Source organism: Monodon monoceros, unplaced genomic scaffold (genome assembly GCF_005190385.1).
Source record: "Monodon monoceros isolate NGI ecotype Baffin Bay Population unplaced genomic scaffold, NGI_Narwhal_1 Super_Scaffold_21, whole genome shotgun sequence".
Lineage (NCBI taxonomy): Eukaryota > Metazoa > Chordata > Mammalia > Artiodactyla > Monodontidae > Monodon > Monodon monoceros.
In genome coordinates this window covers 89,841,732-89,855,038 of record NW_021703778.1, presented here as the reverse complement: position 1 = coordinate 89,855,038, position 13,307 = coordinate 89,841,732, and the positions used below count along the sequence as shown (strand labels likewise).

Here is a 13,307-nt window from a genome sequence, read left to right as displayed (position 1 = left end):
TTTCCTTGAATCCTGAGGCTTTAGATGCATCTAATTGAAATGGCTGTACCAACAGCCTAATTATGAAAATCTTTTTAATTCTGAACTTGTGCTTATAGAGAGATTGGAGTTGGGGGAAAATGGGACGAGACTGATTCTGAGAGTGGGTGCTTTATTAGGGAGATTAATGAGGTCATCGTTTTGGGAGATGGGATGCTGGTCCAGGTGTTTCCTCCCCAGGAGCAGGAGCCCAGCTGCTGCCCCCACCACTGCCCGCAGCCCCTTTGTCTGGCTTCAGTTAGTCTGACTCCTAGCAGGCTCTGGGACAAGGGCCCAAGTTGGGCCTGGTTTTCCCTCCCACAGTTCTGTTCCCAAGAGCAGCAGCCACAGGTGGCCTCTGGAGCCACAGGAGCCTGGAAGGACAGTTACCACCAGCACGCCATTCGTGATGAGACTCTCAGGTGGAGAGGGGCTGAAAAACAAAATGAGAACTCCTGGTCAGTCATATCGTTCTTTCTAAAAATTTATTTTATTGAAGTATAGTTGATTTACAACATTGTGTTAATTTCTACTGTGCAGCAAAGTGACTCAGTTATATACATTCTTTTTCATATTCTTTTCCAGTATGGTTTATCACAGGATATTGAATATAGTTCCCTGTGCTATACAGTAGGACCTTGTTGTTTATCCATCCTATATACAATAGTTTGCACCTGCTAATTCCAAATTCCCAATCCAACCCTCCTCTACCCCCTCTTCCCCTTGGCAACCACAAGTCTATTCTCTAAGTCATATCATTCTTGACTGATTTCTCACAAGGCTGACAAACAGCTTACGTAGGGTCAATAAGAAGATAGCAGAGCCTTCTTAATCCTTGTGAAAAATATTGGCTTAAGAAACCTTAGATCTGCAGATTGTCAAGGAGAAAACTGGCATACATTTTAAATAGACTGTCCAGAAAAAAAAAAGATTTATAAGTTAGAGGGAGTAGAAGAGTTTCTTTTCTTTTTCTTCCTTAAAGGATAGCTGTTCTTTATGTCCAACCAGATGCAACTGCATGGAGTTACGAGGATAAACAGGTTGCAAGAAAAGGCCAGAGCCCACCATCTCGAGCAAATGTAAACAGTTCTGGTAGCAAAACGGACTCATCCTATTTAATTTGTGCATTTAACAAATAGTTTTGACCCAGCTAGAGAGGGGCCTGGTGAGTGTGAAATGTCCTTGTGTTACAAAGCTGAGAAAGCCTCCAAGGTTACAATTCGCCTAGGGGAGTCCACAGCCTCCCTTGTCAAAATTAAGCCCAAGATGACTGTGTTTCCCTATCAACTCTGACTACCAATGCTGACGTATTTCATTTTGTAAGCCACTTTCTAATTCACCCAAGGAATGTTTTTCCCCCTAAAAGTCCTGTCAAACCAAGAACTGAAGGAGAGAGCCCAGATTTTCTTTAATATGAAACAAATAAAGTTGATTTTAATTTGTCAAATTTAATTTAAATTTTAATTTAAGTTGATTTTAATGAGGCACCTCAAATAGTTCCAAGACCCCCTATGCAGAGGATTCTCCGGGTGGAATTTGACAAGCCCTCTTGTTCTTGTTCCTGCCTCTCATTGTCCCCCTGTCCCTGGGCTGTTAATAAGTCCAGGGGACTCAGTTCTGCCAGGGTTAAGAAGCTGGTTGCCCAATCACAAGGCACACTGCCGCCCCAGGGCAGGCTTGTCCCCTCCCAGCAGGAACCCTACTCCCCTCCCTCACCGCCCTTCCCTCTCCTTTCTCTCTCTGTGTCCTCTTCTTCCCACACTCCAGCTCTGTGACCCAATTCCACTTGAGTCCACGGCACAGTCATACCTCCAGGACCCTGGACCTTTTTCTTAATTGGACATGATGAAAAATAACCCCACATCTCTGTCCTGAGCCTCCCCTTGACTTGGTTCCAGAGATGACTGCAGAGGGGCATGGCCTCTGCTTCAGGCCAGGTTTGGGGGAGTTTGTTCTAACAGTCCTGGGTCCAGGAGGAGACGCCTTGGTCCTGACCTCTTTCTTAGCGTGGCCTCAAGAAGGCCCCATCCCCATGGTGGCAGGAAGTCTTCCCAGAGGCCACTCTCAGAAATGCTGGGGAGCTGAGGCAGGTGATTTGGCCAGAGTACTAGCTCTTTAAAGCAATACTGACATCAGTAGACCTGGATGAGAAGGGGTGGGGCCCAGGCACCTATGGGATTTAGAAGTTCCCAAGTGATTCTGATGCACAGTGAGGAGCGTCAAGGGTGGGAGTAGAAGCGGGGGTGGGGAACTGCAGAAAGGAGGACCCAGCTGTACAATGCCTGTGCCCAGAAGCTGCTTTGGGGTCAGGACCTTGGTGGAATCCTGGGGGGTTGGGTCCTACTCACCTCTCCTCCAGCAGGAACTCCACCTCCAGCTCCTCCATGCCCTGCAGGGGGAGGAAGAGACTGCAGTTGTGAGCTGTGTCTACGCCTCTCTGCAGACCAGGATCCTGTGCCATCCCAGGAGACCCTGTGGACCTGACCCTGTCCTTCGCACACGGCTGTCCTGCTGTCTTGGCATGGGGGCAGCTGCTCCTGGCTCTTTTTGTCCCCTCTGCCTCCCTCTGTCCCCAAGTCTTTGATATCAGGAACATCACTGACCACCCAGGGCAGGGTCAGGGTGTGGAGCTGACCCCTAGACCCAGCAGGTAAATCTCTCTGCCCCAGAACATTTTCCTTTCATCCTCTCCCTCCAGCTTCCATTGCTCCCCTTCTTCTCCAAGGGGCTCAGGGCTTGGGACAAGGGAGATATTGCCCCCAGCAAGCTCAACTCTGAAGGCTAGGAGCCCCTTCCTTCAGCTACTGCTTTGCATCTCTTGCTGTGTAACTTCAGGAAGTCATGACCTCCCTCACTGGACCTTAATTTCCCCACAGAGTATAAGCCAGGTGAGGGCAGGGATGCTTGTCCCTGAGGTGTCGCCAGTGCACGGAACAGTGCCTGGCCCATAGGGCATTCAAATACTTGTTGAATGAATTGATAACATCCTGGGCCTTTTCAGCTCTGACTTTCTCTGATTTGCATATTTGCACTCCTTATCTGTCCTCTGTCCCCTGGGACCATCCCAGAAGCAGGACTCTGAGGAAAGAAAGGGAATCAACACTTATTCTGTCTCCATTTTGTACTGTGAACAGTGCTAGATGCCTTAATTATGTATTCTCATTTAAGCCTCACAGTGACCCTGTGTGGTAGGTCTTACTGTCACTATTGTATGGACGAGGTAACAGAACTCAGAGGAATTAATCAATTTCTGCAGGGTCACAGAGCTATTGATAGTAAGCCAAAGCGCTGGGATTTGAACAGCAGTGCTATCTTCTCCTGACCTGGCTACAGAGAGAGGATCCCATAGAACAGCATCATAGGAATAACCAGCTGCCCCTTGTGAAGCAGAAGGCTGAGGGCTGGGGCACCTGCACTCACCTCTGTGTTGAGTGGGAACTTCACGTGGGTTTTCTCTCGGAAGCAGAGCTTGGTGAGGTCATAGAGAACTGTCAATAAATGGTCATCTGGTGTCACCGTGTCATCATCACAGACGCTCAGCTCTAGCACGTTCTAGGGGAGAACGGAGGGTTCAAGTCTGGTTACCAAGGTTGCATCAACCCATTCCCAGGATGAGCGGCCTGACCTCAGTCCTAGTGAGGAGGTGGGTCTGAGGGATGGGAGCCAGCACAGCTCAGGTGTGAGGGACATCTGTAGGGACATGAATTAAGAGAGGAAAGTGTCTATTCCCTTCTTTGCAACTCTCTGAAGCCTTCCTGCCCTTCTTCTCTGATTCTCCTACTGGGAAATTTTGCTCTTTTGCAAGCTTGGCAGGGGTTTGTGAAGTGTGAGGGATTTCATTTCACCTGGGGGAGAGATGGAAGGGCACAGCAGACAAGACCCCTGTCAAGACATAGAATGTATCCAGCATTGGGACCCAGGAGCTGAAGACAGTTTCTTTGGCACTAGAAAACCGAGCTAAGGGAAGCTAACATCTTCACACTCCAGGGGAGTGATGTGGCAAAGATTATAGAGGGTTTGATGGGGTTGGGATGACATATTGGATGGAACTCTGTCCTTTGGCTCATCAGCCCCTAAAGAGGTCTCATGGATGGTCCCAAAGCTGTATGTCAAGGATGGAGCAACTACCCTGTCGTCTGGCTGAACTCTAAGGTCAATGATTTTAGGTGACATGGATTGGCCTCTGAGGCCACTTTTTCCAAGGATCCTGAGAGATGTAGGTTGCAGCTGGGTTTGCCTCTTTGGTTCCTATCTAGTAGGCATGAGGTGGTTCTGGGGGTTCCCAGCTGAATGAGATCTGTTGACTTTGTAATGACTAGAAACCAGGTGTGTCCCTGAACCAACCCAGCAGCCCCATAGATCTTCAGACAAAAGAAACACGAATTCTGTTTTCAAGACGGTAGGCTGAGCCCAAACTGAAATCCCCCTTTCTCACCAAAAACCATACATATGATAGAAAAGATATTTTTAAAACAATAAATATAAAGCCCTTCTTGAAAACAAAAAGGATATGTCATTAACTTGGAATGGAAAAGCATCTCTAAAATATGAAAGCAGTAAGCTTGATGGAGCTGTCAAGCCTCAAATGCCTCAAGACTGCGTTTTATGCCTCCATGATGAGGCCAAGCTTGTCTTAAGGGCACCCTGCTGAAGCTGTCACAACTCAGGATGTTCAAGAGAGGATTCTCCCTCAGGAGATGTGAGCTCAACTTAGAGTCACCGTATATCTGAAGAAGACAAATACATGACACAGCAACTCAACAAATGAAGAACACACACCCAAGGAATTAGAAATAATAAAGCCATCTAAAAAGGATTTAAGATAGAGAAAGCCCTCTGGCCGGAATTAGACTGGTCTTGGGCCTAGTGAGTAGAATGGCTCTTCTCTATATTCTCCTGCTTGGAGTATGTTCTGAAAGATACTGGAAACACACTCTATTTTGGGGCAGGAGACATCCAGTTCCAGTGACAATTAGGTAGGACAAGAGAGACAGGAAAGAGGGTAGAAGGATAAGTATGCCTAGAGGGACAAGTGTGAGACAGGCAGAAGGAAGGAGTGGGTGAGTGGGGAGACAGATAGGTCGAAAGGAGGACAAGAAGTCGGTAGAAAGAAAGACAAATAGGGACTTCCCTGGTGATGCAGTGGTTAAGAATCTGCCTCCCAATGCAGGGGACACAGGTTCGATCCCTGGTCTGAGAAGATCCCACACGCCATGGAGCAGTTAAGCCCGTGTGCCGCAACTACTGAGCCTGCGCTCCAGAGCCCGCAAGCCACGACCACTGAGCCCACATGCCACAACTACTGAAGTCTGCATGCCTAGAGCCCGTGCTCCGCAACAAGAGAAACGACCACAATGAGAAGCCTGCACACTGTAATGAAGAGTAGCCCCCACTCGCTGCAACTAGAGAAAGCCTGCACACAGCAACGAGGACCAAATGCAGCCAAAATAATAAATAAATAAATAAATTTATTTATTTATTTAAAAAAATACAAATAGTCATTATACTACAAAGTCACAGTAATCAAAACAGTATGGTACTGGCACAAAAACAGAAATATAGATCAATGGAACAGGATAGAAAGTCCAGAGAAAAACCCATGCACTTATGGCCACCTAATCTATGACAAAAGAGGCAAGAATATACAATGGAGAAAAGACAGTCTCTTCAATAACTGGGGCTGGGACAACTGGACAGCTACATGTAAAAGAATGAAATTAGAACACTCCCTAACACCATACACAAAAATAAACTCAAAATGGATTAAAGACCTAAGTCTGGATACTATAAAACTCTTGGAGGAAAATGTAGGCAGAACATTCTCTGACATAAATCACAGCAAGATATTTTTCAATCCACCACCTAGAGTAATGAAAATAAAAACAAAAATAAACAAATGGGGCCTAATTACACTTAAAACCTTTTGCACAGCAAAGGAAACCATAAACAAAACGAAAAGACAACCTTCAGAATGGGAGAAAATATTTGCAAATGAAGCAACTGACAAGGGATTACTCTCCAAAATATACCAACTGCTCATGCAGCTCAATAAAAAAAAAAGAAAAAAACCAAAAAAAACTGAAAAACTAAACAACCCAATCAAAAAATGGGCAGAAGATCTAAATAGACATTTCTCCAAAGAAGGCATAGAGATGGCCAAAAAGCACACGAAAAAGTGTTCAACATCACTAATTATCAGAAAAATGCAAATCAAAACTGCAATGAGGTATCATTGCACACCAGTCGGAATAGCCATCATCAAAAAGTCTACAAACAATAAATGTTGGAGAAGGTGTGGAGAAAGGGGAACCCTCCTACACTGTTGGTGGGAATGTAAATTGCTATAGCCACTATGGAGAACAGTATGAAGGTTCTTTAAAAAACTAAAAGTAGAGCTACTATATGACCTAACAATCCCATTCCTAGGTATATATCCAGAGAAAACTATAATTCGAAAGGATGCATTCACCCCAATGTTCATTGCAGCACTATTTATGATAGCCAGGACATGGAAACAACCTAAATGTCCATCGACAGAGGAATGGATAAAAAAGATGTGGTGCATATATACAATGGAATATTACTCAGCCATAAAAAGGAATGAAACAGTGCCATATGCAGAGACGTGGATGGACCTAGAAACTGTCAAACAGAGTGAAGTCAGAAAGAGAAAAACAAATATCATTTAATATCACTTATACCTGGAATCTAGAAAAACAGTAGAGATGAACTTATTTGCAAAGAAAAAATAGAGTCACAGATGTAGAGAAAAAACTTATGGTTACTAAGGGGGGAAGACGGGTGGGATGAAATGGGAAATTGGGACTGACATATATACGCTACTATAGATAAAATAGATAACTAATGAGAACCTACTGTATAGCACGGGGAACTCTACTCAAGTGCTCTGTGGTGACCTAAGTGGGAAGGAAATCTAAAAAAGAGGGGATATATGTATACGTATAACTGATTCACTTTGCTGTACAGCAAGAAACTAACACAACATTGTAAAGCAAGTGTACTCCAATAAAAATTAATTTAAAAAAAGAAAGAAAAACAAATAGTCATAAGAAGGGCACATGATCAAAGAGAAGGACAAGCAGGCAAGGAGGGGAGTAGCAAGAAGGGCAGGCAGGTGCTGTCCCCCACGTCTCACCTTCACCTGGGTCTGGATCTGGAACTTGAAGCTTTCATTCCACTCTGGGTTTCGGCAGTTGGAGATGGTCCTAGTCCTCAGCCTCTTATGAGAGCTGGTGGGCAGCCAGAGGCTCACAAAGCAGTCTGTCAGGCTTACTGTCCGAGGAAGACAAGGGTGGGAGGGGAGGGTGAGGAGCCAACCCAGGTCCGGAGAGGAGAGAGTGTGGAGGCAGAAGCCAGCTTCTGGTCCCCTCCTGACTCATGGCTCTGACTCTCCAGAGACCTTTGTCCCAGAACCCTGAGAAGGTCACGGACTGCAGGCTAGAGGTTTCACAGAGGGGACCCAGGTCCCACTGACTGTTCTCGTGGACACAGATGGCCTCTGGCTCTTCTCAGCAGCACCCTGGCTCTCTGAGCAAACACCTGTTGGTTTGGGACAAGGTACAGTTGCACAATTTTCCCACTGCCAGGGGAAGATCTGGAGGACTAGCCCCCAAGGGTCCAGTTTATCTCTTGCCTTAGCCCAGGGCACCAGGGAAACCACAGTAGGGCCCAGCTCTTCCTCTGGGCTGAGGAGCAACAAGGATTAGAAGGGACACCATCGGCTGGGAGTCAGCCTAGAGGGCCCCAGCGGGGAAGGGCTTGAGTGGAACAAGCTATTCAGCAGGATCTAGGGGCAGGGACTACCATCCACACATGACTAACGTCTCAGATACACCCCGACGGGCTTTTTATATCTCTGCTGGTCTCCCCACATGGGGTGTGTGACCCAAGAAACCCTCACATCTAAGACCACATACTTTATTTTTCATTTGAAAGAACAACGCAACTGTGATGATGCTGTAAGTGCTCTGGAGAAGGACAAAGGCTGTGACCTCAACAGGCCCTCCTGAAGTGAAAGAAGGCCTCCTGGGTCTTCTGTTTGGAGCAGCAGAAGGCATACAGTGAAAAATGGCAGCCCAGCCCAGCTCCTTCCCTCCATTCTACCTGGGAGGAGGGAGGAAGAGGTGCCACGATTGCTCTTGTCACTCTTCTTCGGTCATTCCCAGGGTACCCACCCAATTCATAGAGAACGGGAACAGTCAATACAGTTTCCAGTGTCAGAGAGTCTTGTAGATAGTAAAGCTGGGCAGGGATGTGAGTTCTGTACTGATAAGACTCATCCAAACTACCTCCTAATTATAATTAATAATGTCCTGTGAGAGTGGAACCAGAGGTGACCCACTCCCCAGACTGACTTAGTCCTATATTGTCTCTATACTGAGAACTTTATCAGACTTAATAACCATGGTTTGCATCACAAGCATCCCTAGTTTCTGATTTCATCCCCGCTGTCTGGTTAATCTGTGAGGGCTCACCATTCAGTGAATTGGAATTCATGGCCTTCCTCCCATTGAATAGAGGTGAGATGACCCTGTCCTTTAAATGTCATAATCATCATTAATCCAAACACAAAGAATGACCCAAACCCAACAGAGTCAAAAGAAAATGATGACATCATCCCTATCTTTCCTTCCACACCTAACCTGTTCTTCCTCACCGTCAGCTCAGGTGTCCTGACTAGACACCAAATATCGCCCTTGACTCTCACCTTGAGTCGACTTAACTCCTTGGAGCTCTCCAGCCTGTCCACTTCTCCCTACTTGCATGGTCACTGCCTTGGTGCAAGCCACCTTCATCTCTGCTGCCACTGCCCCAGTGGGTGCCCTGTCTTCTGTCCTGCCCCACCCTAATCTTTTCTCTTTAGAGAAACCAGAGGGCTCTTTTCCCATCTGACCATGTCACTCTCCAGTTTAAGATCCTTTAGTGGCTCCCATATGCCTTCAGAAAGGAGTCCCACCCATTCAGCATGGATGCCCCTCCCACTTTCCCAGCCTCAGCTTCATCTTTCCATCTTCCCTATCACCCCAGCCCCTGCCCTGCCCCCAAACACACACACACACACACACACACACACACACAGAGGTGCGTGCACACATGCACGCACATAAACACTCACACTCCAGACTCCAGCCAAACCCAGTCCCTTGTAGGTCTCAAAGGCCATGCCATCTTGCAATGAACACCCTTCTGTTCCTCCTTCACGCCACCCTTCCTTGGTTAGCCCCTTCAGGTTGCAGAAGAGACCTCCTCTGGAAGCCTCGTCTGAACCTCCAAGACTGGGCCAGGTGCCTCTTGTAGCCCAGGGCCCTCTGCTCTCCTCCCGATGGAGCACTGGCTACAGTTCACTGCAATGGCAGGTCGGTGCATCTGTCTCCACCTCCCACTGCACCCTGGGAAGCTCAGGAGACCCATGTTGGCACTGCTAGATATTTGTTGAATAAATGAATGATAGAAAAGCCCAACTTCCTGCTATTGGGCTGTATCAGTACCCAATAAATTCTGGGCTGAGTCACCACAGATATAGATAGGCATGTTTAATGGCTCTGCTCAGAGGGAGACTCCCTGGGGACCTGCTTAGTCCTCCTAGACCCCTCCCTTGGCTTTTCCTGGACTCTGGGGCACCTCCTGCTGGTCTGCCTCCTGTACACAAGGAGCCTGCAGGCTGGGACCCACTAGGCCTACACCTACTTGCTTAGCATGATTTGAAGGACCCTGTAAAGGCCCCTTTCCCTCTAACATCCCTTTGCTATCATCAGTCCATGCCTAAAATTGTCCCATTAAATCCACTAAATAAAGTTTCAGGTATTTTGGCCGAAGACTTAAATCTCTAATTAAGATAAAAAAACTCCTGGAAGAGCCAGGATTGATCAGACACCCACATGTCAGGCATTAATTTATTTCCCAGTCCTTTCGCAGGGAGGCGTTCCACCTCCTCCCCAACAAGGTTGGGAAGGAGAGTGCAGCCCAAGAGGGGATAATCCTGGGGAAGGAGGGATGATGAGGTAGCCGCTGGACCCAGATGACGATCTGGGGCATGGGCATAATTAACTGACTGTAAGGCAGTGACCGTCGAGCTGGCAATGAAGAGTGGTTAAGCAAGGATGACCCAATTCTGAGAATTTCAGGGACTTCAGGGAATTTCCTAAGCACAGATAAGTTCTAATCCTTGTTCTTCATGAAGTGACAGAGGGCTTGGTCATCAGAATGACATATCTCTTTTCCCAGAATGTGGGTGGCCAAGATGACTCAATGATCTCTATAGATGTCAAGAACATTGTCTTCCTAATACCTTAGAGACACCTGCCTCACACCCCCTGGGAGTGCTGGTTTGAGTTTATTTTCCCAAGAGGAGTAAAAACTCTTGACAGTGGGGAGATTTCCGGGCTGATTTTCTCCCAGCCCTGGTGCAGGGCTGGGTGGTGTGCTCCTTGATGGGGCAGTCACCCCTGAATCTCATCCCTGAATCTCATCCCTTTCAGCCTCCTGGAAATCTTAGAAACTCAGGCACCCATTACAGGACTGAACCAGAGAAGAGCTTGTTTTTGATCCAAGCTGGAAGGCACAATGTGGGGCAAGGGTAACCCAGGACCTGCAAGAGGTTAGGATAGACTCAACCCAGGTGAGGCAGCAACAGATCCCAGCCTGTGACAACTGTGGATCCAGACACGTGACCTGGGCTGCTGACACCCCCAGACACCATGGCTGCCCCCGGATGCTGTTCTTTAGGGAAATGAGGAAAACATAAAAAGGGGTTCCCAAAGGGGCCAGGGTGTCCCCGAAGGGCAGCCTGTGTGCCAGAGGCGTGTGTGGGGAAGGGGGAGAGGGGGATGGTGGAGCAGACCTCAGCCTGTTTCTCTGGTTCCTGTTCCCCATCCCACCCCCACCTCTAGGGCTTATAGGTGACGGGTGTAGCAGGGAGAAGACAAAAGGAAGGGCCCTGGACGCGGGGGAAGGTCTGAGCGCACAGGTGTAGGCATGCCGTGCGAGTGTGAGGCCGCATGACGCACAGGGCTGGGACAGACACGCCTCCAGAGGAGCCGAGGCAGGCGAGGCAGCTGCCGGCATGTGAGAGCTGTGGCCGTCCCTGAGGGAAATGGGCTGAGGTGTCTGATGACCCATGCTGGCACGGCAGGAAAGGCAGAAGAGGCAGGCAGGTCCTGGGTCCAGCGGACACTTCCAGGCTCCTCAGATCACACTCACTGGTGGCCTGAGAGGTCCCGAGAAGCCCAAGAAGTCCGTGGCCCTCTGGCTGGTCTTGTGACAGAGCCAGGCCCAAAATGATGCTGGCTGCAATTGCTCCCCTGGCATGGGCTCTGGACACTCACCCTCCCAGGGGCCCAGTCTGAATGCTGCCTGATCCCTTTGTTCTCTCTGGGGCTCCAGGGCCCTCCTTCCTCCACCCTCCACACTCATCCTTACATGGCAGTGTTGCAGCGACAGCTTCCCGGAAGGTTCGTCAGCCTCTCCCACCTGTGCTCCTGCACCATCTGCATATAGCCCTCGGGAAGTCATGCAATCCCTTCCTCAAGAGCTCAGGTGCCCATCACTTAGATTCCTGTCAACCCTCTGAACGGCCCTGACCTCCTCCTCCTGGCTTGTCTCCCTTAACCCCCAGCGGTCCAGACCTGGCATCAAACACTGATTCTGCTTTCGGCAGTTAATCCTCAATGTGCAAAATGGGCCCCACAGCCCTGCCCTCAGGTCGTGTGGAAGATGAATGGTGTTTGGATGTCTGGCCCCAGCTGGCCCCCAGCAGGGGCTCGGGGGGACGCAGCTCCTCTCCCTCAGACTGGGCTCCCCAGGCCTCTGGATGCTCACACCCTGTGCCCTCAAAGCAGCTTTCCTCAGCTACTCGCAGCTTTCAGTGTCCTCCAGTTCTAAATTCTGTGGTGACAAGATGAGAATGCCATCCTCTATTACTACTCTATAATTGCTTTGGGCATAGACACCTGGCCGTGTATCACGGCTCTCCCAGGCTAATTGAATCCTGGGGTGAGGGCAGTATAACAGAGCTTTGGGGAAACTGGAGCCCTTGGGTGATTCCTGTGTGGTCACCAGTGAGTGGGGACCCCCTCAGCCATGGGCCTTGACACAGAGCTTTCTCCTCCTTGAAGGCCAAGCTTCCTCACTGGATGGGGTGGGGGGAGATGAGGGCAGCATAGGGAGGGGCTTTTGTTCTGCCCACCCAGATGCCTTCATTTCTTCCTGAAGCCAAAGACTTTCCTGGGTCCCCGTGGTCTGGGAATGCAGCAGGGGCTGGGATGAAAGGGACATTAAAGCTGCAAGAAGACCCTGCACAAAGAGCCCTGGTGAGTCAAACCACATCCATGGCCTGAACTGAGGAACTCGGCACTATGGGGCACCTGGCATGCACTGTAGAACCCGTTTGAGATCCAGGTCCTGAGAAGAGCACTGGGGCTGGCCGGCAGCTGGCTCCATGGTACTCAAGGGCCCTTCCTTCCCCGCCACCCCTAACAGCCCCTAAACTCATGCAGAGGCAAGGAGTGCCCAGTGTGGGAGAAGCTACTCCTGGAACGGATCCCAGGGAGGGGAGAGTGGGGAGGAGAGAGCGAAGTGAGCCGTTGGAGGAGGCCGAATGCAGGGGCCGGTCATGCCAAGGGTGCAGCTAGAGGGAGGGGCCTGGGAAAATGATACAAACCCCAAAGTCTGAAATACAACTTGAACATAGAGCGTGCACACACACACACACACACACACTCATGCGCACACACACAGCCACACCTGACCATTTCTCCCCCGGGGCCTGTCTCCATGCTGGCCCCAGACGCAGAGAAGGAGGGAAGAGGGAGGGGGATACTCACCCACATCAGCCTGTTGGACGTTTTTCATCCGGATGACCCTCACTGTCAGCAGGTGGCATGGAGACAGCTCCTCCTGTGGATTGAGAGGACAGTGGACTCACTCTTTGGGGGATTGTGGCAGGTGGCCTTGACGGAGAGAGCAGCACAGGCTCCCACTGCCCAGGCTCAAGTAACCTCCCCACTGTCCATCGGTGTTTCTGGGCTCTGGAGGCTGCTTCTGGTCCCCAGGCGGCCCGAGGCTGTGGACGTGAGGGGCTTTGTCCTCACCCCACTCTGAGCCAGCACACCTGGGAAGAGGGACAGCTTCATGCCTGTTCCGTCCCTGTCTTGCTTGTTTGGATCTTGGAATTGGAAGCCCTTTTCCTGAGCATTTTACCCAGGCTTAGACGAGTCTTTTTACTGTCCACTCCCAGCCCACGCCCATGGCAGACACCATCGGACTCCTCC

At 49.4% G+C, this 13,307-nt stretch overlaps 1 protein-coding gene across 1 annotated transcript in view; it reads right to left on the bottom strand.

Annotated features, from left to right (window-relative positions):
- Positions 1–13,307, bottom strand: part of PLA2G4E (phospholipase A2 group IVE) — a 57,543-nt gene that overhangs the window by 22,946 nt on the left and 21,290 nt on the right. Inside the window, exons 2-6 of the mRNA XM_029238564.1 lie at positions 12,861–12,933; positions 7,175–7,311; positions 3,439–3,570; positions 2,367–2,407; positions 409–451 (exon numbers count right to left, since the gene is read on the bottom strand). Of these exons, the coding sequence (XP_029094397.1) occupies positions 409–451; positions 2,367–2,407; positions 3,439–3,570; positions 7,175–7,311; positions 12,861–12,933 (426 nt within the window). The remainder of the gene's footprint in view (positions 1–408; positions 452–2,366; positions 2,408–3,438; positions 3,571–7,174; positions 7,312–12,860; positions 12,934–13,307) is intronic.